The 27,437-nt window shown below is 37.3% G+C and overlaps 1 protein-coding gene and 1 non-coding gene across 3 annotated transcripts; both read left to right on the top strand.

The window, feature by feature from the left end:
• Positions 1 to 27,269, top strand: CFAP418 (cilia and flagella associated protein 418). Of its 2 annotated transcripts, XM_066379174.1 has the most exons (6): positions 349 to 819; positions 4,958 to 5,045; positions 11,572 to 11,636; positions 12,185 to 12,250; positions 21,153 to 21,248; positions 25,540 to 27,269. In XM_066379174.1, the coding sequence occupies exons 1-6, from the start codon at positions 665 to 667 to the stop codon at positions 25,691 to 25,693; spliced, it is 624 nt and encodes a 207-aa protein (XP_066235271.1). In that variant the 5' UTR covers positions 349 to 664; the 3' UTR covers positions 25,694 to 27,269. The 2 variants fall into 2 exon arrangements, with proteins under 2 accessions (XP_066235272.1, XP_066235271.1); XM_066379175.1 differs by lacking the exon at positions 21,153 to 21,248 and having other exon boundaries at positions 1 to 819.
• Positions 88 to 169, top strand: TRNAS-AGA (transfer RNA serine (anticodon AGA)). Its single transcript has one exon. It is a non-coding gene; the product is annotated as a tRNA-Ser (tRNA).
• Positions 27,270 to 27,437: the final 168 nt, after the last annotated feature.

Raw genomic sequence — 27,437 nt, 5'->3', positions numbered from 1 at the left:
TTTTCTCCCAATCTATGCAAAAAAAAAAGTGGCAAACACCTGTACGCACATTCCATATAGATCTTACTGGTAAGACTAGCACCGACAGTAGTCGTGGCCGAGTGGTTAAGGCGATGGACTAGAAATCCATTGGGGTCTCCCCGCGCAGGTTCGAATCCTGCCGACTACGGGAAGCCAGCCTTTTGCTAGGAATACTTTTCGTTTTGGAGAGTTCTTCCTTTTTCCACAGACAATTAAAGGCCTTTACGAATGGCTGAAATAAAACAGGGACTCAGTAGTCCCAGAAGAGGAGCTGATGAAGGAGCTTGCGAGTAGTGTGACTGTAGTGACAACCTGGGTCCAGGAGAGGGAGATGGAACCCAAAAGCGCCCAACAGCCTGGACCGAGTTACAGAAAATCAATCACTACAAGGTCGCGCCGAAGGTACGGCTCGTTACTCTCCCTCAGCAGGAAGCCCTGGGCGGTCAAACCTCGCCCACCCAACACCTACTTCTGCGCCAGCGCGTCAAGCGCCCACCCCTCCCGACGCCTGGGGCCCCTCCGAGCGACGCGCGCATGCGTAGGTGTGGGAGCGGTTGAGGGTGCGCGCAGCGGCTCGTCGCGTTGCCCCTGGAAACCACCGGGTGCTGCCGCGACGCAAGCGGGGAAGACGTAGCCGTTCAAGATGGCGAAGGAGTTGGATGAGCTTTTGGATGAGGTTGAGTCCAAATTTTGCAGACTAGACCCAGAGAGTCTGGGCTTGGCTGAGCGGCCCAAAGGCTGCGGCAGCGGCATCCTCAGCAACGACCAGAACGGAGCCAAGAAGAAAGAGAGTCTCAGGTTAATGGGTGGGAAGGGTGGGCTCTTCTGATAAAACCTGCTCCAAGCCCTAACGCCGCCCCTCCAGCTCTTCTTTCTGTTCGTCTCAGTGCCCCATCCCTGGGGCCGCACACACTCCCTGGCACCTCTCACCAAGGCCCGACTCCGCCCCTGGGCCCGCCTCCGGGAGCCCGCGGCCTCACCCGGGCAGAGCCCAGGGGTCCTGCTGGGGGTGGAGAAAGAGGCGTGCCCTCTCCTGAGCCCAGGAGTGGTTCTCATTCCCCGGGGAAGTTCCGGCACGCGGAGCCTGAGCCTCTGACTATTCCCCAAGCAGACTAATCCTAGGACCAAGTGTTGGGAGGAAAAAATCATACCGTTCTGTTGTCATTAGCTGCTTTTTGTTTTACTTTAGCTCGGAGAATTTGGGAAAATTTCTTCTCTTTGGGGTTTCGATCCGAAAAGCTGCCTTTCGAATTTATCAGTGGTTTTATAGAATAAGAAGACTTCCTTCTCCTTCTCATTTCCCCCCTCACTCCCAAAAATAAATTTTTGCGTCAAAAAGAGAATTGTCCTTCAAAATAATGCCTTGGGAAGCCTCTGCACTAACTCTTGCTGGAATCGCTTGGAAACGCTTGCGAAATTACAGAGCCTTGGACCAATCCAAGAAAAGCATTCTTGTTAATTTATGGCTGCATCTATCGTATTGTTTTGGTGTGCATGTGTGTGATTTCCCAAAAGTATTATTACTCAACTTGTTACCGAATTTACCAGACTTACCTCTAATGACACTTAATTGTTTACGGAAATTTACCCTTAGCAGTTAAATACATTGAAAAGATTCTAAAGTTAAGATACAAATTCTAAAAATTAGGTAACACGGCAGCATTCTAAAAAATGTAGAGCCAATTAAAGTGACTACTTTGATAGGCTAACGCTCATTTGATTGGATGTTTATACAAATATCACTCATCAATTTGTACATTATTATCTTGAATGCTGGACGTTCTTATGTACTCATTCCCAGCACATTTACTGTTCCTATCCCACAACAGTGTTACCTTGTGATTTCTTTTATTTTTTTATTCTTTCCTTTAGGGAATGGAGAGAATTTAATAAAGAGCCTTCCGGAGCCTGTTTGTCTGAACTAGTGTGCATAAGGGTAGAATGTCTTGCATCAGGCTTCTTAAAATGGAAAGGGTTGCTAAGGTGGATGCCCACCTCAAATGCAGGTCCTATTATGCCTCTCACTCTAGTCTGTTATTGTACTACTAAAATCCATCCATAATGCTTCTAGCACCACATCCCACCTTACTACATCAGATTTTTCAGTAATACATTTATAAAAGCTGTAGCAGACCATTACTGTTGTCATGTGTTAAAAGTTTTTATTTGGCAATCTAGTTGTAAAGGTAAATTATGCAACAGCAGCAAAGGCCCTAAACCTAGTCAAATACAATCCCTACCTGGTATTTAATGTGAAACATTAAAATTTTGTCCTGGGCCAAAATTCATCTTTAAAAATTAGGAACCGATTTATATTATGAATTAATTGATTTACAGGAGACTACCTGTCAGTTGTATAGTGATGTAGACTGTATCTTTTTCTTATATGACTTAAAGTACTGAAATTGTCTCTTAAAATGATAGCTTTGAAAATAATAAAAGAAATAATCATGCTACATTTGGATACCAGGAACAAGTGGTCAAAACATACAATTTTTTAAGTGTTCAAAAAGATAAAAAGAATGTAAAAAGACTGAGGGAGGTAGGTTAAACTGCAATAGTAATAAAGTGGTTGAGGGTAATACAGATGGGAATATGTACAGATAATATCCTAACCTCCATAGCTGTAATAATAGCCAATATTTATTGAGTCCTTTCTATATGCTGAGTGCTTTATAGATGTTATTTCATTTAGCCTCCACAACCATATGAGGTGAATACTCTCATTCCCATTTCATTGAACAAACCAAGTCAGAAAAAGAGTTATTTGATCAAGCTCATATTTTCAGTTTTACCAGGACATTGTAGGTCAAGATTTAAGCTTTTATATTTTAAGCTTTCACATTTAATTCTGGGTTTCAAGTGTTTATATTTCTTTTATTTAGAATATGCCTTTTATTTTTGACAGAAACTATCTTAAATGAAGATTAGATTATAAGAAGCAAAGTTAGGGGAAGAACTAATAAATATATATACATATTAACCTTTGATTAAGATTATTGCAGCATCAAAAGACCAAAAAAATGAAAATATATTACACTGTCCTTGAACATTTGTATGATTTCTCAATGAAACATTTCTTTTTTCATTTCTGTAGCAGAGCATAGGCAAACATAGGCATCATGAAATTGTGTGATCTAATAACAGACCAGAATTTTACGTAAACTCACAGTTTGGATCCCTAACAGCACTGGTTAGGTTGGTAGGATGTGAATGCATCTGATTCTTGAAATTGTGAAATTGAGTGAGAGAGTAGAACCCAGGGAGCATATCATAAAAACCAAAGGAAGAGAGAATTTCAAGAGGAAATTTTAGGAACCTGCTGTCATAAAGGACATTCAAGGAATTGGTACCCAATAATGTTAGATGCTTCTGAAAGATTAAAAAGAATTGGAACTGAGAAAGGCCATTAAGTATAGTGAATAGAAATTACACCTGAAAGAAGTTTTAAATAGTTGTCTAGATCTCCTTTTTACAGATAAAATGTTTGAGGTTCAGAGAGGTTAAATCTTTTAAGCTAGATTAGTAATCCTCAACCAGTAATGATTTTACCAATCAAGAGGCATTTTGTAGTTTCTTGACATTTTTGATTGTCACAACTGGGGAAGGGTGTGCTATTGACATCTAATGTGTAGAAGTCAGGGACACTGTAAAACATCCTATAATGAACGGTAGCCCAGCACTCTCTGTCTCACACACACACAGCAAAGAACTGTATGGCCCTCAATGTCAGTTCTAAGATTGAGAAACCCTCATCCAGATCACTAGCTGATGCTGAATCCAATATACTTCTAAGGAAGTAGAAATAATAGATATAGACTTCTCCTCAGTAGTAGGTTAGAGAGAGTGGCACCTTCAAGAGGGTTTTATTGGGTTTTTTTGGAGTGTTTCTTTGAAGAGCAAAGTCTTAAGCCTATTTATAAATCAAGAGAAGAAGCCAGTACAGATCAGCAAACATTAAGGATAAAAGTTAGAGAGGGAACAAGTGCAGACCAAAGCTTGGAAATAAATAGAAAAAAGGAATCAGGCATTCACTGTTGGGCAGCAGTCTGGATTTCCTTACATCAGATTAATTATCTTTCCACAAACAATAACAAAGAAGGCCTATAGTCCTAATGCTTAGAATTTTTTAGAGTAAATATGTTTCTAAAATTGGAGTTTGACTAAAAAACCTGTCTTCTAAAATAATCTAATTGCCCAATGAAGTTATGAGGTTGATGTACACCATCTGTAACATACAAACTCTAACGAGTTTGTTTTGCTTAGTGTTAGGTATACAGATTGTCCTAGATTCAATTCCAAGCCTCTCCACTATTTGTATGACCTTGAATGAGTGTCTGAATCACTCAGTCCCTGTTTCTTCATTATATACTAAATATTCAGTAAATGTTAGCTATTAAGTTCCATGCAGTAACAGTTTATATCAATCCTGTTATTGCTTAACCTAGAGAGAGTAGAAAGGTAGTTGAAACATTCTAAACATTCTGCCAAATAAATATTGCTTTTTTTTTATCATTTGATAATATAACCTTTGGCTCCTCTACTGAAAAGATCTGTTTCACTTGCAATGAAACCCTTAGGGAAATAATTAGAATGACTAATTAAAATTTCTTTGTGTATAATTTTCAGGTTCTCATTATAATTGTATATATTTTATATTCTTTAAGTGGTTGACATTTTCAAAGTACATGCCCCTCTTTCTCTTGAAGATGATGTATACATAACTTTAAATGTATTTTATGAAGTATGTAAGTTTGTAACTGACAGCCTATATTTTTGTCTCAACAAACTTGGGCTATGTCCAAAGCAGGAAAAAACTAACTAATTTTACATTTGTTCTTCTGTTATCAACTCTAATAATAGATTTTATTTAAATAAAACTTTTGTTACTGGCTGACTTTCTATGCTCTTAAGCTTTAGCTGTTTTGTTTTTCAGATCAACAGAAAGATTTAAAAAAGAAGATGATCTTGACAGTCTTATTAGTGAAATATTTGAAGAGCCCAGCTCTGATAAAAAATCCTTTGTAAGTCAAGTGTTATAAATATGCAGTAATTTTTTTCATTATTTAAGGCATGTTTAGAATAGTCTGAAAACCCATAAAATGCATAAGTATCTATACTCCTTTGCATTGAGAAATACTGTCATCTAAATAAATTCTGCTTAGAGTTATAGAAGAAATAAATTATTAGAAATTCTCAGTATATGTTTGCTGTTCATTTCTGAGCAAGAATATGAAATTAGGGAAGCTGTTAGAACAACAGTCAACTCATAGTTGAAGCTGGTTACCTAGAGAATGCTTTTCTGAAAGACTGAAACAAACAGCTTTCATATAGGACTGTGCTTAGCATCTCAGATGCAATGCCATTGCTGTTATCACATGATCCATGAGTAAATTATTAATATGTTAAATGCTTATGTATCTATATCAATGTTTTGAAAAGCTCATAAAATAATATAAAAGCCACATATATACCATTCTTACTGAACATATATTAATGTTTTGCCATTATTTGCTTTTCTGGATTTTTTTAAAATAAAAATTATAGCTATAGTTTAAGAACTCTCCAAATCCTACTCTATTGTCTTTCTTCCCAGAAGTAACCACTATCCTTCTTATTCATACTTTTATTCTTTTATTACATATCTATGTAACTATAGACAATTTTTGTTGATGTATAATAGCTTGTTATATATATAATTCCACCACAATTTATTTATCCACTTCCCTGGTGATGGACATTTAAATTATGCCCAGTTGTTGCTCTTACAAACAATGCCTCATCAGCTGTCTTTGCATTCTTCTTCTTACCATGTACAGAAGTTTCTCTAGGATGTAAAAACCTCGAAGAGGAATCGCTAGGTTATAAGGTGTGCTCATTGTCCGTTTATTTACCTATTGCCAAAGTGCTATATCATTTATATTCTTCTTACCATCAGTGTATGAGAATTTATATACTTTAATTATTACCATTTTGGTAGTTGCCAAATATATTTGTTAGATTTTAAAGAAAGAGACCAATGAATGTTTAAATTACAAGAACCACAAAGAAAAAAAATTGAAAAACTAAAAAAATACCAAAGAGATTTTTTTATTTTTCAGTTACAGTTGACATCTAATATTATATTCATTTCAGGTGTACAACCCAGTGATTAGACATTATATAACTTACTAAGTCATCATCCTGATACATCTCATACCCATCTAACATCATACATAGTTAGTAAAATATTATTGACTGTTTTCCCGACGCTGTACTTTACATCCCCATGACCCAGTTTGTGTTTCTTAATCCCTTCACCCTTTTTATGCATTCCTCCCAAGCCCCTCCCGTCTGGCAACCATCAAAATGTTCTCAGTTTGTATCAGTTCTGCTTGTTCATTTATTTTGTTTTTTAGATTTAATTGTTGATAAATATATATTTATTGCCTTTTTAATGTTCATATTTTTTAGAGTTTTTTTTTCTTTTTAAAGAAGACCCTCGGCCCTGGCCAGCTGGCTCAGTGGTAGAATGTTGGCCCAGCATGCACACGTCCTGGTTCTGACCCTCAGTCAGGGCACATATGAGAAGCAACCATCTGCTTATCATCTCTTCTTCCCTCTCCCCCTTCTTTCTCTCTTCCCCTCTCACAGCCAGTGGCTCAATTGGTTCAAGCATGGTTGGGCATAGACAGGATAGCTCACTTGGTCCAAGTGTCAGCTTCAGGCACTGAGGATAGCTCGGTTGATTTGAGCATTGGCCTCAGACAGGGGTTGCCGGGTGGATCCCAGTCCGGGTACATGTAGGAGTCTGTCTCACCATCTCCTCTCCTCTCAAAAAAAAAAGAAGAAGACCCTTTAACATTTCATACAGTGGTCCCTCGTCTATCGCAGAGGTTAGGTTCCAGAACCCCCACAATAGGCGAAAATCTGCAAAATAGCTATCTTATATTTATTTTATTATTTATATATTTTTAAGGCTTTATAAACCCCACACTCCTATAAACCTTTCCCACACTGTTATTAACCTTTCTCACACTTTTTAAACACTTCCTATGCGCTCTTAAACACTTTTTACACTCTTAAACCTATGTAATTTTAACAACACATAAAATTCTGTATGGGTACTTACCAGTGAATATACTACAACTTGAATGGTGAAGATGATGAGGAATTAGCTATGCAGTACTGATGACGATCGATGAAGGTGATGACGATGAGATGAATGTACTGCTTAGCCAAGGAGAGCATTACAGTATTTTATTTTGAATTAATATTCTTTTAATATGTTTTAATTAATATTTTTAAATTTTTAGGCTAGAAAATGCTTATTTTACCGTAAAAATAATTAAAATAATACATAAAAATATCTATATACTGAAAAATCTTGCAATATAGCAAAAAATCCGTGATCCAAAATTAGATATATACAATTTAAAAATCTATGATACAGTGAGACTGCAAAAAGTAAACCATGATATGGTGAGGGACAACTGTAATACTGGTTTGATGATGATGAACTCCTTTAGCTTTTTCTTGTCTGGAAAGCTCTTATCTGTTCTTCAATTCTAAATGATAGCTTTGTTGGGTAGAGTAATCTTGATTATAGGTCCTTTTATTTCATCACATTAAATATTTGTCACTCTCTTCTGGTCTGCAGTGTTTCTGTTGAGAAATCAGCTGACAGTCTTATGGGAGTTCCGTTGTAGGTAACAAACTGCTTTTCTCCTGCTGCTGTTAAGATACTCTTTGTCAGGGGTCCCCAAACTACAGCCCACAGGCCGCATGCGGCCCCCTGAGGCCATTTATCCGGCCCTCACTGCACTTCCAGAAGGGGCACCTCTTTCATTGGTGGTCAGTGAGAGGAGCACATTGACCATCCCATTAGCCAAAAGCAGGCCCATAGTTCCCACTGAAATACTGGTCAGTTTGTTGATTTAAATTTACTTGTTCTTTATTTTAAATATTGTATTTGTTCCCATTTTGTTTTTTTACTTTAAAATAAGATATGTGCAGTGTGCATAGGGATTTGTTCATAGTTTTTTTTATAGTCCGGCCCTCCAACGGTCTGAGGGACAGTGAACTGGCCCCCTGTGTAAAAAGTTTGGGGACCCCTGCTCTTTGTCTTTAACCTTCTGCATTTTAATTATGATGTGTATTGGTGTGGACCTCTTTGGGTTCATCATGTTTGATACTCTGTTTCCTGGACATGTATATCCATTTCCTTTATCAGGGTAGGTAAGTTTCCTGTCATTTTTTTAAATGGGTTTTCAATTTCTTGCTTTCTCTTTCTGTGCCTTTTGGCACCCTCATGATGCAAATGTTGTTGAATTTCTCACTAAGGTCCTTGAACATCGTTACAACCAGTGTTTTGAACTTTTTGTCAGGTAGATCGCTTACCTCCTTTTTTAGTTCTTTTTTTGGAGATTTCTCCTTTTATTTAGGACATGTTTCTTTGTCTCTGCATTCCTGTGTTTGTGTCTATGTATTAGGTAGAGCTGCTATTATCTCCCAGACTTTGTAGAGTGTCCATTGTGTAGTAGGTGTCTTGTAGGCCCAGTGGCACAGCTTCTCCGGTCACTGAAGCCAGGCACTCTAGATGATCCCCTGTGTGGGCTCTGTGCATTGTCCTCTTATAGTTGAGCTTGGCATCACTGGGAGGAATTGATCCTCCACCCACCCCCACCCCCGCTCCGCCAGGCCAATCAGCTTTGAGGACTGGCTGTAACTGCAGCAGAAGTAACTTCTGCAGGGCAAGACTTGCTTTCATGGGGCTTTGGTGCTCACCAGTTACACCCCTTGAGTATATTGCTTGTGGAGTTGGTAGGGTTGTAATCTGGCATGGTCTAATTCTGTCTACCAGGTGCACTGGCTCTGGGACCTCCCAGGAGGTTCAAGGTCAGCCACTGCCTATGCCCTGCTTGGGGCCACCCAGCACAAATTACGAAGTGATGAGCAGATGACTGCAACTTGTGCTGGACTTGGTGGTACCCAGAAGAGGCCAAGCTGTGAGCCAAGTCCAGCTGCTGCTAGTACCAGGCCTGGGGCTACTGAGCAAGTGGTATGGGGAATGCAGAGGCCAGATGCTTCTTGTTTGAGAGATTTTAGGAAAGTTCGAAGTATGAGCCAAAACAGGCCATTCATATGGTAAAGCCAGTAAAAAACAGTTTAGGTGGGCTAGAAAGTTGGATGGTGTGGGATCTCAGGGAATCACCTAGGACGAGTGAACATTCTGAGCCAGGTTGATAGAAACTCACATGTGGTGCCTATCAATGGCCTCTGCCAGTACTTTTGTCTGGCAGAAAGCTGCCTCCCCAGCCCTTGCCCTGATGCCCAACAATCCAGTTTCTCCCCATAGGTCCCTGGTTCCTTTCAAGCTGGTGCCCCAGCTCCTCTTAGCTGGAGCTCAGAATGAGTGAGTCCAGCTAAGTCTGTACACAGGCCCTTTAAGAGGAGCTGCTTGGAGCTCCTGCAGTCCTCTGTCTCCCTTAGCCTCAATCCCCACAGGTTTTTATAGCCAGATGTTATGGGGACTTCCTCTTCCTAGCTCTGGATTCCTGGACTGGTGGGAGGTGGGCCTGGGTGGGTCTGGGATCTGTTGCTTATGGGGAAACCTCCATGGCCAAGAAATTTCTCCCAATTTAAACCACACATGAGTATGGGTCCAGCCTCTTCAGTGTCTTCTGCCTCTCCTTCCCGTCTTCATGTGGCTTTTCCCTTTAATCCCTCAATGGACTGCTTTCCATTGAGCTAGATTGCAGGCATTTCTGAATGATGGTTGTTCTGTAGTTTAGTTATAATTTTGATGTGGTTATGGGAGGATTTGAGTACCATATTTACCTATGTCATCATCTTGACTGTCTGAAAAGGTTTTTTAAAAGGTAGAGAAGATTAAAGCAAGGAGTGGACTGAAAATCACTAGGCAGTGCTGATAGTAAGGATATGGATATGGGTATGGGCCACTTACATTTTTGTCAACCAGACGAAAAATAAAATGACTAGTATAGATTTTAAGATTTTTATTTCTCTAAATTTAACATTTTTAATTCATCTGAGGTAAATTAATAAGCTGATGGCCTGTGATTAACATGTTAACCCAATAGGAATGGTGTTGAATGCTGTGCGAACAACAGTGTATTATAAAATGCCAAATAGCAAGGTTGGTTTAATTAATAGTAGAGGAGGGAACTACATGATTTTCTTGTGATTCATTGATTATCTCAACAATTTATTACTTATCCATTTTTACAGGATGTGTATCTGGATGTGAGGCAATATTTCTTCAGGGCAGTTCAGAAGCAGAAGGAAATATTTCTCTGGCTTCGCTTTAAGATATACAAATCTGAAATAAAAGTAACTTTTACAATCATGAAAAAGTAAACTTTTATGTACTTCTGTATGCTCCTTTTTTTAGTTATCCAATTTTTCACTCTGCAAGGGAGAAAGCAACCCAAATAAACTTCTGAAAGAGAGCAGATCAATGCAAAACATTGACTGAATGAGAAAAAGAGGTGTCTGAATAGCTGGTTCATGCTCATCTTACCCGCAGAGGCCAGATCATGCTCTTGAGCGTAGAGCCCTACTGCTCAACCATTTTGTGTTTCTGAACTGCTCTTAGATGCACACAAAAAAAGCCCAGAGACAACAGTAAACATCACAGTATGCCAGCTTTGAGTTATAAGCATGAATCTGGATGGTACATGAAACATATTCTGTAAAACAGAGAGACTCATGCACATTATTAGTTTTGAAATGTGCACCCCAAATTTTTCCATTTCTGTTTAACATCAGATAAAAAAAAGTTAAGAGAAATAGTAAATTGAAATATTTTTGCCTCCATTAAATTTCCTCACCTACTAGATAAAATGCAGGCATGTCTCTGCATAGTTTAAGTTACATTTTCTCCATCTCACTTCCTCTCCTTGGCGGTGGTCCTAGTATGTAGGTTGGTTTATGTTGTTTGGTACCATATACCAGTTAACACTTAATAAATGCCTGCTAATGATGATGTTATGTAACCATATAGGAACTACTGTATGGTTTTGACTAGGTAATACTTCATTTTCCTCAATTGCCTATTGGTTTATACCTTTCCATTTAATCAAAATTAATATTCCTGAAGTTATCCAGGAGTTTGGTTAGTTTATTTTTAGTTCAGGTGAGTACCATTTATGGACTTTAAAAAGGGGTCTGAGGGTTTTTTTCCTCCTCAATTGAATTTTTTCAGGATGAAGTTTTAAATAGAAGGTCCTTCGTATTAAATCATTTTACTCTAGTATTAATTGAAGAATTATAAAGTGACTCTAAATCTTAGCATGCTAATAATGACAGTATATCAATTTCCTAGACTAAAAGTTAGCAAAGTAATTTGTAAATTCCTCAGGGAGGTCTACTTCCCTTTGCCTTTAAGAAAAAGGTTTTGATCAGTTTTATTTCAAAAACTTTAAAAGGATACACATTTTTTTATTTAAGTCATTTAAAAACATTCCTGTTATAAAAAAAGAATATTAGTTTTCATGTTACAATTATCTAAGTTACTCTTGGCCTTTTATTGTTTTGTTTTTTTAACAGAAATTAAAATCTAAATCTTCAGGTAACACATCTGTCAGAGCTTCCATTCAAGGCCTTGGTAAAAGGTAAGTTGAGATTGCCTTGGTAAATTATACACACTAGTGAGCAAACACTATGAGCATAGTCTAGTAGATTTTATTACCATTTAAACAATAGTGACATTGAACAACAAAGCACTGGTTGGCTTTCCGGAGAAAGACCAATAGCAATGTCTTCCGTGTTCTTATGGTCTGTGACCCCTTAGTGTAAAGAAACTTGAATGGGGGATTATTGCTATTGTAAATAATTTTCTGCCATGTGAAAAAAAAAGTGTGAACAGTTTCTCAAAATTAATGTTCTGTTATATTCTTCAATATTTACTTTGTCCCTTACATTATTTGGCAAACACTTTTTTCTGTGACTCATTTTAACTCCTTGAGTGTTCCTGAATATACAGGTTATATCCAATAAAGCAGTGATCCCGAAATAAAGACTTCCTCTTTAAAGCAGTTGGCTTGTTCAGGAAAGTACACAATTTGATTATAAGACCATAGAGTCAACAAGGTTAAATTAACTTCTCATATTTCTTTTTTGTTGGAATTTTCATCTTCTCCCATCTGTTGAACATGTCTAGCTGCAGCCCTGTGTACCTCGGGGGAAGCACTGCTCCATGTGGTATTGGAACAACCACTTCACAGAGGTAGGATATCAGAAATGTACTGTACTTTCTTATTACATTTTCTAGATTGATAACCTGCTGTTAAAACATAGTTCTTATCTTGTCATGAGTCTGTTTCATAATGAGAAGTATATTTTATTAGCCAATCCTAGAGCACTTTACTGAAATCTTCGTTATTCTTGAGTGATAGCTATTAAATGCTGTGATGTTGGGTTTGTGTTGTTAATTGTGTTGATATCTTTTTCTGAGCCCCACTTTAAGTGCCTGGACCACTCCAGTCCCTGTGTGGTTTCCACTGGACACCAGGAGAGTGAGCTCTGCTTTGCCATTTTCTCCTCTTGGCAGTGGAAGCCAGTTGGTAAGAGAGGCGAAGCAATGCAGCCAGGCAGCTATGTGACGCGTTGCCCGCATTGTCAGCATGAGAAGCTGTGGGTCTGAAGTACCCAGAAAGTTCTCATAGTCACTTAATTTTACATATTTAAAAGGTAGATGTCCTCCTTTCTTTATTTCTTCCCCTTTGCTTCCTTTACTCATTGTCTCACTTAAGGCAGTCGTATGATCATGATGCCATCTAACCCAAGCCTCATACTCCTAGCATATTCCATTATCATTGTCAAATATTGGGAAGACAGAATGGTTTTAAGCAAATCTTTCTACTGTCCTGATACTTTGGTTCTATCTTTGCAGAGGCCTAATTACTTAGATTATTATTTTTTGTCATTCATAAAACTTAATTTTTGTTAAGAAAGAGAAGACTAAGATATATTATTGTATGTTGACCACATTTCAGGAGAGATAACTATAATATTAAATATATAGTAGATGTAGATTCTGAAAATATATTGTTGGAGCATTGTGGTCTTGTTGACTGAGCCTAGGAACCCTGGGGAAAAAGACTGTAGGACCCGAGGGAAGTTGGGAGTCTGGGGAAGCCTGCGTCAGTAACACCACACGGTAGACAGGCTAATAGCAGTCCACTGGGGTGCTGCCTACTTGTACAGGTTGTAAATAATAATTGAGAGTACTTACATCATCATGTGGTGATGAGTGTCTACACAAAAAGTTAAAGGTCCAGACTGCCGTTAGAGAAAAATATAGCCTGGTTTTTATCGATTCTGACTTACCTGTGTCAACTCAGTGAAACTCATCTAAATTATTTTCGTTTCCAAGGAAATTATTATATTTCAGCAGCAGGAATCCTATATTCTGCTTTTACCTTTCCATTTTATCTCAGGAAGTATGTAGCAATGTTTGCTGACCGGTGTCTTCTGATTTTAAAAATGGTCTTTATGACAATAAATTTTGTTTTCTTCTAAAAAGTAAACATTTCATTATGATTTTTTGTCCTTTTTTTAAAAAATTTTATTTAAAAAATTACATTTAAAAGATGACATTGACCAATAAGAGGACATAGGTTTCAGGTAAACATTTCTATAGCATTTGAACTGTTCATTATGTTGTATATCCATCAGGCCAAAGTCAAAGTCAAATTATTATCCATCACCATATATTTTGTCCCTCATTACACCCTTCCCTCAGCCCCCTAATTCATATTCCCCTCCCCCTGCTGACCACTTCACTTTTGTCATACATAAGCCTCAGTTTTATATCCCACCTATGTGTGAAATCATATAGTTCTTAGTTTCTTCTGATTTACTTATTTCACTCAGTAAAATGTTCTCAATGTCCATCCATGTTGTCATAAATGGCACTATGTTATCAATTCTTATGGCTGAGTAGTATTCCATTGTACAGATGTACCACATCTTCTTTATCCAATCCTTTATCAAGGGACACTTTGATTGTTTCCATGTCCTTTGGTTTGGTTCTAATGTAGAACCTATTCTGGATAGAATTTCAGTAGGCAAAAAAACAGTTTGCTTTTTATATATGTATATATCTTGTGGGTCCTGCGCATAATATTGATCCAAAATGGCAAACCCATCAAACCTCATTCCTACCTTCTACACAGGAGCAGAAAACAGACTATTTGCATTTTTATGCACAAGTAAATATATATTTATATATACAGATCTTTTCTTCCTTACCCATTACAAAGATGCTGGTTGTCAGTCACCGTTTTTGTGCCACAGATCAGCACCCACGGAAAGAGAAGCACATACCTGTTCATGTATGTGCATGTAAAACATTTTATGTGTAAAGGACTTTATACTATCCAGAGCACTTTTTATATATGCATAGTGGTTTACCCACTCCACAGGGAAAAAAAAAAAGTTGCAATTAGAGCAAGAATTTTTAATCCCATTTTATAAATGAAGAAATTGAGGCACTGGTGTTAAACTCATCAAACACATGTTAATTAACTACCTGCTTTTCAAGTCTTAGGTTTTGAGTGAATACATCATGGTGTACAAGTAAATGGACAGTTCCTTGCATTCAGTGAGCTTTCAGTCTAGATGAGAAGAGAGACTTTAAACAGATAATTCTACCAATAAGTGTTTAATTTTCACATAATATGTAATGTGAGGGAAAGTACAGAATACTATAAGCTTAGATAATTGGCACCCCAATTATCTAAGGTGAAGGTTAAAAAATGCTTCCCTCAGCAAGTAACATTAAATCAGACTACAGTATGAAAAATTAGTAGGAGTTAAGAGAGGGGACTATTGGAGCCAGAGAGTACACCAGGTTAAATTTATCTGTAAGCTGGGAAGGAGTGTTGGAGGAGCAGAGGACAACCCAGTGAGCTAGACCATAGAGCAAGGGTCCCCAAACTACGGCCCACATGTGGCCCCCTGAGGCCATTTATCCAGCCCCTGCCACACTTCCAGAAGGGGCACATCTGTCATTGGTGGTCAGTGAGAGAAGCATAGTTCCCATTGAAATACTGGTCAGTTTGTTGATTTAAATTTACTTGTTCTTTATTTTAAATATTGTACTTGTTCCCGTTTTGTTTTTTTTTTTCTTTAAAATAAGATATGTGCAGTGTGCATAGGGATTTGTTCATAGTTTTTTTTTATAGCCCGGCCCTCCAACGGTTTGAGGGACAGTGAACTGGCCCCCTATGTTAAAAGTTTGGGGACCCCTGCCATAGAGAATGGGGGAAAGAATGGCTCTTGATGGGGCTGGAGAGGTAGTTGAGGGACATTTGGTTTGCGGTCCCATAGTCCTCTAGAAGATTTTAGAGAAAGTTTGTCATATATGTAGTGAAAGCCATTAGTGGGTGGGTGGGTGGTTGATTGGTGTGTTGGTTGGTTTTTAGCAGAGGGTGTCATCTAATCTTATTTCTGTTTCTAAAGAAAGTTATTTTGGCACTCAATAAAAAATGGACTGGAAAGTGGAGGGGCAAGACAGGAGAGGACCCAGGGAGACCAGCCAGCAGGTAGTAGTTACAGTGGTCCAGGAAAGAGATGTAATGGTAGCTGTGATCTGAGTGGTGGCAGTGGCTGTAGAGAAAAGGTGTCACATTGGAGCTATTTAGAATCTAGAATTGACAAAATTCAATGAATTAAATGACTATGGGAGAACCTTAACAATGATCCCCAAGCAATGTTCCTTGTGTAAGGTCACATTAAGTATTATCTACTAAGTAAGGACTCAAATGTGTAACTTGATTTCTGCTTCATTTTGCTTTCTAGTAAACCAGTTTGTAGAAGGCCATGTATACTTTTGTAAGAAGGGAAGATCTTCACTGTTTTTGCTACTACAGCTGCTATTATTTTCCAGCTGTCCAAACATCAAAACTCCCTAATCTACTGTGTAGATCTGACAGAGTTTGAGAACCACAGGGTCTGGACATAAGGCTACTACTTTGGGCTGTTTTGGGGTATTAATGTCTTCAACAAAGATTTTCATATTGCCTGACTAAGCTGTGGCACAGTGGATAAAATGTCAGCCTGGGAGGCTGAAAACCCATGTTCAAAACCCCGAGGTCACCAGCTTGACCGCAGGCTCACTGGCTTAAGCATAGGGTTACCAACTTGAGCCTGGGATCATAGTCATGACCCCATGGTCGCTGGCTTGAAACCCAAGGTTGCTAGCTTGAGCAAGGGGTCATTGGATCAGCTGGAGCCCCCTCAGTCAATAAATGAACAACTAAGATGCTGCAATGAAGAATTGATGCTTCTCATCTCTCTCCCTTCCTGTCTGTCTGTCTCTCTCTCTCTCTCTCTTTCAAAAAAATAAATAAATAAAAGACTTTATTTATTGGCTGGACAAAGGGACAAAGCTGTTGATAACACCTTCATATTCTAGTTCCTCCATATTTTAGAGAAAGAACCCTGATAGTTTATTTTTCATTGGGATCATAACTTATTTTAGATATGCTATAGTTGTACGTTGTTATGAAAGAGAAATATTTTTAAGCTCTGAAAATAAATACTGATTTACATGCTCAAGGCATAATGAAACTGAGTCTATTCTACCTATTTTCCATGTGTTTTATTTGTTTGATTTCTGGGTAGACTTCTGGTTCGGGAGTAATACTCAATGATTTTAGAGTGTTAAGATTTGAGTCTTTTACCCGGTTGGTGGAAGGGATAAAAAGAGTAGTAGCAGGAAGTGTGGTCGCATTAATAAGGTACAGATAAAACCAAAGCGTTATTTTCAAGCCAAATAGAATTTTACTCCTAATTATTTTTTAAACTACTTGCAAGACTGGATTATTCCATAGACTGGTACTAATTATGATCTAACAGACTGAATCGTAGCAGCAGAATGATTTCTTAGCTGCAAGTTAGTTTTATTTTTCTCAAAGGACAGTGTTTGTAGGAAAATGTGGTGGTGTGAATAGATTTGAATAAACTACTAAATTTTAAATTAAATTAAAAAGCTGTATTTAACATTATGGTTGAGATTTTACACATACAAAACGTCAGGAAATTCAAAATTATGGTTCCCACAACAGCAATAATTCAGCCCAATTGCACTTATGTATTAAGGCATTAAAGTTAACACTCTGTACAGTCATGTAATAAACTACATATGCATAAGAAAGCAAGTTATGGCAGCTTTGGGAACATCATTTTCTATTTCCTGACTTGTACATTCAAAATTTAAATCAAATGTGTATGAATATAATTGTGTTGCATTTCATATCTACAAATACAACTTCATAAATTACTAACAGTTTTTAAGAAAATATAGCCCTGGCCAGTTAGCTCAATCAGTTAAGAGTGTTGTCCTGAAACAACAAGGTTGTGAGTTCAATCCCCAGTCAGGGCACACACTGAAAGCAACCAATGAAGCATGACTGAGTGGAACAACAAATGAATGCTTCCCTTACCCATCCCCTCTCTCTTCCTTCCCCTCTCTCTTCTCCCTCCCTTCTCACTCCCTTCCTCTCTCTGTCTCTAAAAGAAACAAATTAAGCCTTGGCCAGATAACTCAGTTGGTTGGAGTGTCGTCCAGGAACACGGAGGTTGCCGGTTCCATCCCCAGGTCAGGGCGCACACAGAAGCAGCTCCATGTTCCTCTCTCTCTCTTCCTGCCTCTCTAAAAAAAAAAAAGAAGAAGAAGAAATAGAATTGTTTATGCAACTTGTTTGGTTATTGTTATGATTAATAATAACATTAAGAATAGAAAGCATTTATTCTCAAAGGAAACTGTAGGCCAAGAAAGATTTGCAGTTCTGAAATTACCATATTTGAATTTTAAGAGAAATAAGTGAAAAATATCTAAGTATGGGTTTTATTTTATTTTTAATTGCAGAAAGATTGTATCATTATTGAAAATAATAAAAACAGACTTGAAAGATGTATAAAGAAAAAGATGATAATGTCCTTCCTTCCCCTCTGTTCCCACCATTCTTGAGACAAGCAGTGTGGGCTACCTAGTATATTACCCTCCATGTTCTTACCTTATCTAGGACAGTAGATAAATTCTCATTTATCTGCTGCCTATTATTCCATAGTATAAATATCCTGCATGTTATTCAGTCTTTTCCCTTTTTGGTAGGTATCTAAGTGATATCTTGTTTTTTTGCCACTTCAACAATATTGCAGTAGAAATTCTTAAGATACATGTTTATATTGGTGCTCTTATTTATATACCATAGCTTTTCCAAACTGGGATTGCTAGTACCATAGCTAGGGATAATTTTAACTTTAAAATAATCGCAAAGGTTAAAGCAGTTCACATAGTCACCAGAAATGTCTGAGAGGCTATTTTTTACTAACTTAAATTGGTTAAAATTTTATTTTGTTGTTCCTTTGAATTTTAATTATTTGTTATATTTTACCTTTCCACAAACACTATGTGCCAGGTACTGTTATAAGCACTTTACCAATATTAACTCGTACTAATTCTAAGAGATATTTAAAAATTTTAGTATCCCCATTTTACATACAGGGAAACTGTATCCCAGAGAAGCTGAGTTACTTGACTACAGTTACACAGCTAGTAAATAGAATCATTAGTTGAACCTCCTAGACAATCTGTTCAGAATCTAAAATGTTAACTACTATTCTATAATACTTGTGTTAGTGAAATTGAATAATTTTTAAGCTTTTTCTTTATTTGTTGTCATTTGTAAACACTCTTGTATAATATACGTATTAGACCATGTGCTGAAAATGTTTCCCTTCCACTCTATTTTTAACTTTGTTTTTGGTATCTTAAAAACTCTTATTTCCTTTTCATTTTTAGATGACAATATATATATATATTGATTCTTGTTTTTAAATACTTCAGGCAATGGAGGTTTCTTTAAAGTAAATCACATTATTACACAAATCAAATTGTTTGCAGCAGCAATTCACAAAAGTTGTCATATATTATCATTTTACTCCTAAAGTCACTATGTAATATACAGGTTTTGAGAATTGCTTGGCATTTGAATTCTTCTGGTATTCACTAATTACCCATTATGTGCTAAGCACAATTCTAGAAGTTCTGCCCTCTTTCCTGCATCATCAATGTTTTGCTCTTCACTGCGCTATTGCCATCAGCATAAAGACATGCACTTTTTCCTCCCTTCTTAAACTTTCTCCTAACCCCACTTCTTTTACCAGCTACCACTTCCGTTTAAGCTGCTCAAATACATGTTCTCAGAGAGTCTTTTGCAGACCACTCTCTCCTTATACTTTCAATTATATTCTCCCTACTCAACGTATTTCATTTGAATCATTATTTTACCTTCTAATATTGTGATGAGTATTGTTTATTTCTTTTCTCATTACAATATAGTCTCTATAAGGACAAAAATCTCAGTAGCACATAGGAGGCTTTCAATAAATACAGGATAGGGCAAAAGTAAGTTTACAGTTATTCATATGGAAAATAATACAATAATTAATAATTATACAAAAAACTCTGTTTCACATACCCATAACTGTGTTTCCTTAACCTGTATTTTTTAAATAAGTGAATGACTCCGTTAATGCCAACTGCTAGGGCAGGGGTCGGGAACCTTTTTGGCTGAGAGAGCCATGAACACCACATATTTTAAAATGTAATTCCATGAAAGCCATATAACGACCCATGTACGTTATGCATTATCCAATAAAAGTTTGGTGTTGTCCCGGAAGACAGCTGTGATTGGCTCTAGCCACCCGCAACCATGAACATGAGCGGTAGGAAATGAATGGATTGTAATACATGAGAATGTTTTATATTTTTAACATTATTATTTTTTTTATTAAAGATTTGTCTGCGAGCCAGATGCAGCCATCAAAAGAGCCACATCTGGGCCCTGGCCGGTTGGCTCAGTGGTAGAGTGTCACCCTGGCGTTCAGGAGTCCCGGGTTCGATTCCCGGCCAGGGAACACAGGAGAAGTGCCCATCTGCTTCTCCACCCCTCCCCCACTCCTTCCTCTCTGTCTCTCTCTTCCCCTCCCGCAGCCAAGGCTCCATTGGAGCAAAGTTGGCCCCGGCACTGAGGATGGCTCCATGGCCTCTGTCTCAGGTGCTAGAATGGCTCTGGTTGCGACAGAGCAGCACCCCAGATGGGCAGAGCATCGCCCCCTGGTGGGCATGCCGGGTGGATCCCGGTTGGGCACATGTGGGAGTCTGACTGCCTCCCCATTTCCAGCTTCAGAAAAATACAAAAAAAAAAAAAAAGAGCCACATCTGGCTCGTGAGCCATAGGTTCCCGACCCCTGTGCTAGGGAAACAGAACCAAATAAGATACTGTCCCAGGATTTAAGTAGCTTAAGGGGGAGACGGATTTATTTCAAAATTATGTGGCAAAATCTGCGATAAAGGCAAAGGCATCCTTGAAAATTTCAAAAGGAAAGGCAGCACTTAAAGAAGCTGGCTTAAGTGAAGATCTTTCTCAGGCACAATTTGAAAACCATTGAGCTAAAAGATCTACATATCCATTGTTTTTTTTTTATTATTATTATTAAGTGCAAATGCTTTATTAGTAATGTTATTTTCTATGTAAAATTATATTTATGTCCTTATCATATTATAATTAAAGCAACAGAGAATTATACTCACTTTTATTTTAAAAACCAAGAACAGATTTTTTTTTAAATTATGAAATGCTATATTTACTATGCTTGTTAAAATGAAATCAACTGCCTTTGAATTTTTGGAATATAATTTTATTAATATCTCTAAACAAAATAGCAGGCTTAAGAGTCCTCATACAATAGTGTTTCATAGTAATTAAATAGAAATTATATAAATAAAAGGTATTGAGGGAATTTATAGATTAAATTTAGATCTCAAATATGAAGATGTTCCATTTTGTTTCTTTGTTATCTGTACAGTGTACATGTATGCATATATGTATCAGTGTGTAAGATCTTAGTGAAATAGGTCTGTGTAAAATTTAACCTGAAAGTTTAGGTATATAATTCATCCATTAGTATAAAAGTTTATCATCAGTTTAATCTTTACTTTTTTGTTGTTTACTCAGTAATTTGTAATACATAGTAGATCCTATGAATAAATCATCATATTTCTATATTTAAAAATACCAATCATCTTTAATATACACTTCTTTTTCTCTAAACAGAGTGTGTGACCATCTGCGTTGTATAGCATGTGATTTCTGGGTAGTAAGCTACAATGACTATATGTGGGACAAATCATGCGATTATCTGTTTTTCAGGTATGCTTCTAAAGAATTTCACTGTAAAAATATAGCAAGTATAACTTTATATTTCTTATTTCACTATAATGTCTCTTGGTGGACTTGGTCAGATTGTGTGGCCTCTACCTCTTCAATATTTCTCTCATCCATCTCATTTTTTTTCATCTGTCTACTATCAGCCTGAGTAAGGACATGGTACTTATAGACAAGAGTATGGATAGATACAGCCTCTTCACTGACTTTTCTGCCTACAATTTCTCCTTTTAGACCATCTTTTCCTTACTGAGAATTAAATAATAACTGAGAGTATGCCATTCTTCTACCCAGAACCCTTCTGCTTACAGAATCATGCCCAAATTTCTTAGTATTGCATCCAAGCCCCTCCATGATCCAGCTGTTTCTGCCATTCAGTTTTGTCTTTCCACAATGTACTTTTCACCTTCACAAGATTTTACTCAGTACTACCATTCCCCATGACTTTGTGCAAGCTCTCCACCTTCTGGGACACCTTCTCATTATATCTGCCTCAACCCTCCCTGTCCCTCGGGGTACAATTCATTATGTATCTTCCATGAACCCCTTACCATTCTCAACTTGGAAGTAAATTCATCCTTTCTTGTGTGTCCACAGCACTTTGTATCTGTTGTGTAAGATAAGATTGAAAGTCTTAGGTTGATATATGTCTGCCTCCCTCCTTGTGGTCAGGATAGTCTTACTCGTTCTTTTGCATTTTATACATTTTTATACACTACTGACACCTAATATTTTGATGATGTCGTAAGTTATAAAAATGTACTTAAACTGTATATTTACATTTTTAAATAAAAATTTAGTTAAAAATTGCATTTTTTGGCCCCTAACCTGTGCCTAGACAAAGACAGTATTTTCAGATGCAAGTAATCAGGATATATTGTAGCACTCTCTATTAGCATAAAGAAAAGTGTGAGTCTTCCACACCTCTTCCCACAGTCATTCTCGTGTAAATCCTTAGGAGTTTCTTCTAATTTAATAGTTTTTAAACTTTTTCACATCAGAAACTGCTTTGAAAATCTTTTGGAAATTTTGAATCCTCTTCACACACACACATATACACACTCACACACAATTGAAATGTACAAATACATGGGAAAATTATAATTTAAGAGGTTTCACAGTCTTCAATCCAAATAAAGCCTAGTGGAGTTCCAAAATCCCAGGTCAGGTTAACCTATTTTTAATCCTATAGTTGAAAAGTTAACTTTTAATTTTATATCTGTTTTGTATTTTTCTGGCTTTTCTAAAGCCTCTGCAAGATACTATCTTCTAGTTAATCTAATTATTTATTAGTAATCCCCATATGTCAGCAAGATGAACCATCAATTTTTATAAAACTAGTATAGGATAATAGAATGCATGTAATATTAAAACTGGAGTGAATATAGGCATCAAGGAAGCTTTTTGGTGGTTTAGTTGGTATTTGAGGAACTTACAGTGTCTTGGAGTTCTCAGGAATGTCAGTTGGTTTACTGTAGATCTGTGGCAGCCTGGTTTTGTTTGATTTATTCATGAGGAAGAGAAGCTTTATTTTTTCACAGAGTCAGGCACAGGCATTGCCAATCATTGTAGAGTTTATTAGTGTTTCCTTATCAAACAGACATTATTTAGCACCTAGTCTGTGGCATTCTTAGATACTGGGCTCACAAAATGAGTAGAACCCAATTTCTATGCTCAAGTAATGCAGTTTGAAGGGAGTGACACCAGGTGATAACTATGATAGTGGAGATAGGTTAAAAGAGATTATCAAAGGACAGGTGGATACACTTCACCCTGAGGTATCAGGAAAAGCCTCAGAGTCTTAAAGAATAATTTGGAGTTTGCCTAGCAAACAAGATAGACACTGGTATTATTTACGGGGTATTTTTTTTTAATTAAGTGAGGCAGGGAGGAAGCAGGAACAGACTTCCTCATGCACCCAACCGGGACCCACCTAGCAAGCACCTACCAGGCGATGCTTTGCCTGACTGGGCCACAGCTTCATTGCTCAGCAACCAAGCTATTTTTAGTGCCTGAGGCCAAGGCCATGGAGCCATCCTCAGTGCCTAGGGCTAACTTCGCTCAAACTATTCTAGCCATGGCTGTGGGAAGGGAAGAGAGAGAGAGAGAAACAGAGGGGGGAAGGAGGTGGATAAGCAGATGGGCACTACTACTGTGTGCCCTGACTGGGAATCGAACCCAGGACTTCCACATGCTGGGCCAACACTCTACCACAAAGCTAACTGGCCAGGGCTTAGGGGGTATTTTTAAAGACACAGGTATAGCCACATGTGGATACAAGGACAGGAGATGGAAAAAGTAAATGATAGTAGGAAAGAGAGATCAAAAAGAGCAGAGCCAGGAAAGCAATAGAGGAGTCTGGATTAATTTTTTTAGACAGTGGATAATCACTAAAGCTTTTAATCAGGGGAGAGATATGAATAGAGTTTGAATGTATGGGAACCAGGCCAGTTTAGAATCATGGGGATTATTGAAAGATGTTATAATACTCCAGTGGGAAAGAAATAAGGATCTCTTTGGGTGGAAGGAGGTAAGATACTCGTTGCATTCATGGGGAAAGCTAGGAGATGGAAGTTTTTTCACATCTGATGGTCTGGCTTTGTGAGTGAGGATGCGATCTGCTAAAATTAAAGGAACGGAGGGTAGATGGAACACTTGAGGAGGACAGGCAATAGTCACTAAGGGAATTCAGGAGTAAGTGGTAACCAAAAGCAAGTTAAAAGGTTTGCAGAGTGCCATGGAATGCCCAGCAGAACATGGGGAGCCATTTATTTTTAGTAGAATCATTCTGAACGTTGGTTATACAAAGAAACAGTGTACAGTTGTTTATTTGGTCCTTTTTTTATAAGTGAGTGAAACTCCAGAACATTCTAAAAAGTATAATCTATAATTTATCATTGTGCCATAATGGCTGAATAAAGTGTTTTTATTTTTCTATTAAATCATTTTCTGTATGGGAAATAAGGAAATTATTTTTTTCTGAGCTTTTAAAATATGTTCTTCTTAAAAATTATTTGAAATGTCTTAGTTTTCTGGCTTTCATTATTCCTACTCCTAAAATATCTAATTAAGGATTCAATCAGGTATCAGATGTTAAATTTGTCAATATATATTGCATATTGCATAAAGAACATTTTTTTCTTTAACATTTAGTTTTTCATTGAACACATTTAGTTTTGTGGATTTTTTTCTCTGATAAAACTTAGGTGATTCATTTCTTCTCCTGACTCCCTGCAAACTTTAGCTAAATCACTTAGCTCATCAAAGTCTCAGTTTTCTGAAATCAAACAACTGATCTGGAAAATCTCTCTGGTTTTGTTAGGTTCTAAACTTCTAAATTATGCCCGGATTTTGTACGATACAGGACTGAGTGTAGTGTCCGTCGGCCACCAGAGGGCACTTTGCAGCCTGCCTTCTATTGCAGTGACATAAAAATCAAAGACAGGACTATATCTCATTTATAAATGTTTATACTGTATTTCATCGTTTTACTTTGCATTTTTTATCATTTCATTTTGAATTTTTTCATTTTTCTTCTTCCGTGGAATAGTTACATAAATCTAGGACATGAATTATCATGAAAATCATAATTGCCTTTTAAGTAGTTAAACTTAATTAACTGCTCTAGTCATTTTTTATAATTGCATCAAGTCAGATGGTTATCACTTTTCATGATGGTCCTTCCCACTGATTTATTTTAACATTATTGTCATTTAATGTAGGATAGGCATTTATTTTGTTGCTGATACTATAAAAGTAAATAACATCATTAAAAAATGAAAGATATGTAAGTTCAAGACATAGAAATAACAGGCACTTTTTCTATATACATGAAAAATTTCTATAGTTAACCCATCAGAAGCCTATTATTTTTATGCCTGTTATATCCCCTCCATTTGCCACATTGTAGGCTTTAGAATATGAAGTAATGAGTATCTGGGGTAGGACATGAACTACCATCCTTTTCACTCTATTCTCATATCATATACCATCTCTGATAAGACAAATCAATAATTCTTCAGCTTTTTAGGTCATTGAGTTCTAAACAGCCTTAACAAATAGACCTAGAGACTTACTATTAAAAAGTACTCATTACGAAAGCAATATCATCAGAAAGAACACAAAGCATATCTTCTGTATTTTTGTATGAGGGAAACTAAGATGTTTGGTGTTCTGGGTGTCATAAAGATAGGAAATTAATGCAATTAGAACTTAATTTTAAGTCATTAAGCACTGACAAAGCCACTATTCTAAAACATTCATGTTTTAATAATAGGAACAACATGCCAGAATTCCACAAATTAAAAACAAAGTTGGTAAAGAAGAAAGGAGCACGAGCATATGCCTGCCAGTGTAGCTGGAGAACTGTTGAAGAACTGACTGACCTTCAGAGTGATCATCAACTGCGTTGGGTTTGTGGTAAACATTAAGAATGCAGACTTTTGGCTGGCTGGATGGCTTAGTGGATAGAGCATCGCTCAGCATATGGACATCCTTGGTTCAGTTCCCGGTCAGGGCACAGAGAAGCGACCATCTGCTTCTCTCCCCCTTCTCTCCCTCTTTCACTACCACAGCCAGTGGTGGATTGGTTTGAGCGTCAGCCCCAAGCACTGAGGATAATTCTTTGGATCATCAGCCTCAGGCACTAAAAATAGCTCAGATGATTGAGTATCACACAGGTTGCGGGGTGGATCCTAGTTGGGGCACAGGTGAGAGTTTGTCTCACTATCTCCCCTCTCACTTAAAAAAAAAGAATGCAGATTTTTCACATTCAAACAAATGCATCCATGACAGCAGTCTCCATTTAATCATCATATTATTTAGGTAAAGGTATATATAGCAGTATCATGCCCTTTGGAAAAAGTCCAGTTTTTTTTAATGACTATATTAGTTTTCAAAGACTAAATGGACTTAAGAAGATAATGTGCTTTATCTAACATTTTGGAATTATTTCTTTTTCATAATGGACATTTTACCTTGTAGTAAGTAAGGTAACAAGTTATCCAAATTCTTCTTTGCCAGCCTATCTCCTGTGTAACAGAAATTTAATTAAGGAGTTTTATACCAAATTATAGCTGTCCATTAGCAACTACAGTATTACTGACTGCTAATATACTTAGCATATACATTTCTCATTTATAGCATTTAAAGGAGATCAATCAGCCAGTACAGAGAGGTCACTGAGGGGTATATACATCACCTCGTCCAGTCAGAGCTGTTATTGTGAAAGATCATAATTTAGGTGTGGCAGAAACCATGTAAGTAGTGACTAAGCAGTTTTCATGAGTACAAGTATATTGTAAATAAATACACTGCATATATCTAATCTTACCTCACCAATCTAAAGTGATATGTGCAATAATGATAAGTATGTATTATGGGATTTAGCTTATTTCTCCTCCTCTTGTTCAGTTAGATATCAAAAGTTATTTCACTTGTAATTTTAGCAAATATCCATTTATATATATACACACATATATATATACACACATACACACACACATATACACATATACAAATACATATACACTTAAGCAAATCCTTTTCTTAGCCATGACACATTTGCACATGTGTAACACTTAACTCTAGTAAGTCTAGCATTACAACAGAACAAATCTGCTGGTGGCAGATACTTACATTTTTGTTAAGAATATGTTTATAGATCTTACCTTTCAATAAAAATGTTTTATTCCGCCTTACCAGGCGATGACGCAGTGGATAGAGCATTGGCCTGGGATGCTGAGGACCCAGGTTCAAAGCCCAGAGGTTGCCAGCTTGAGCATAGGGTCACTGACTTGAGCGTGGGATCATATACATAGCCCCATGCTCACTGGCTTGAGCCCAAGGTCGCTGGCTTGAACAAGGGATCACTGGTTCGGCTGTAGCCCCCTGGTCAAGGCATATAGGAGAAAGCAATCAATGAAAAACTAAGATACCACAATAAAGAATTGATGCTTCTCCTCTCTATCCCTTCCTTTCTGTCCGTCCCTCTCTCTTCCATCTTTATTTCTCTTGCAAAAAAAAAAAAGTTATACTGCCTAAAATTTTAGCTCCTAGTAATATATCCAGAAACATAGAGGGATTTTGGATTGGTCACCTGTTTCAAAAAATAGCACAGCAGCAAGATTCACACATTCAGCGAAACTCATGGAATTTGGCAATTAGTCATAATGG

Source organism: Saccopteryx leptura, chromosome 3 (assembly GCF_036850995.1).
Source record: "Saccopteryx leptura isolate mSacLep1 chromosome 3, mSacLep1_pri_phased_curated, whole genome shotgun sequence".
NCBI lineage: Eukaryota > Metazoa > Chordata > Mammalia > Chiroptera > Emballonuridae > Saccopteryx > Saccopteryx leptura.
This window is presented reverse-complemented; position numbering and strand designations above follow the sequence as displayed.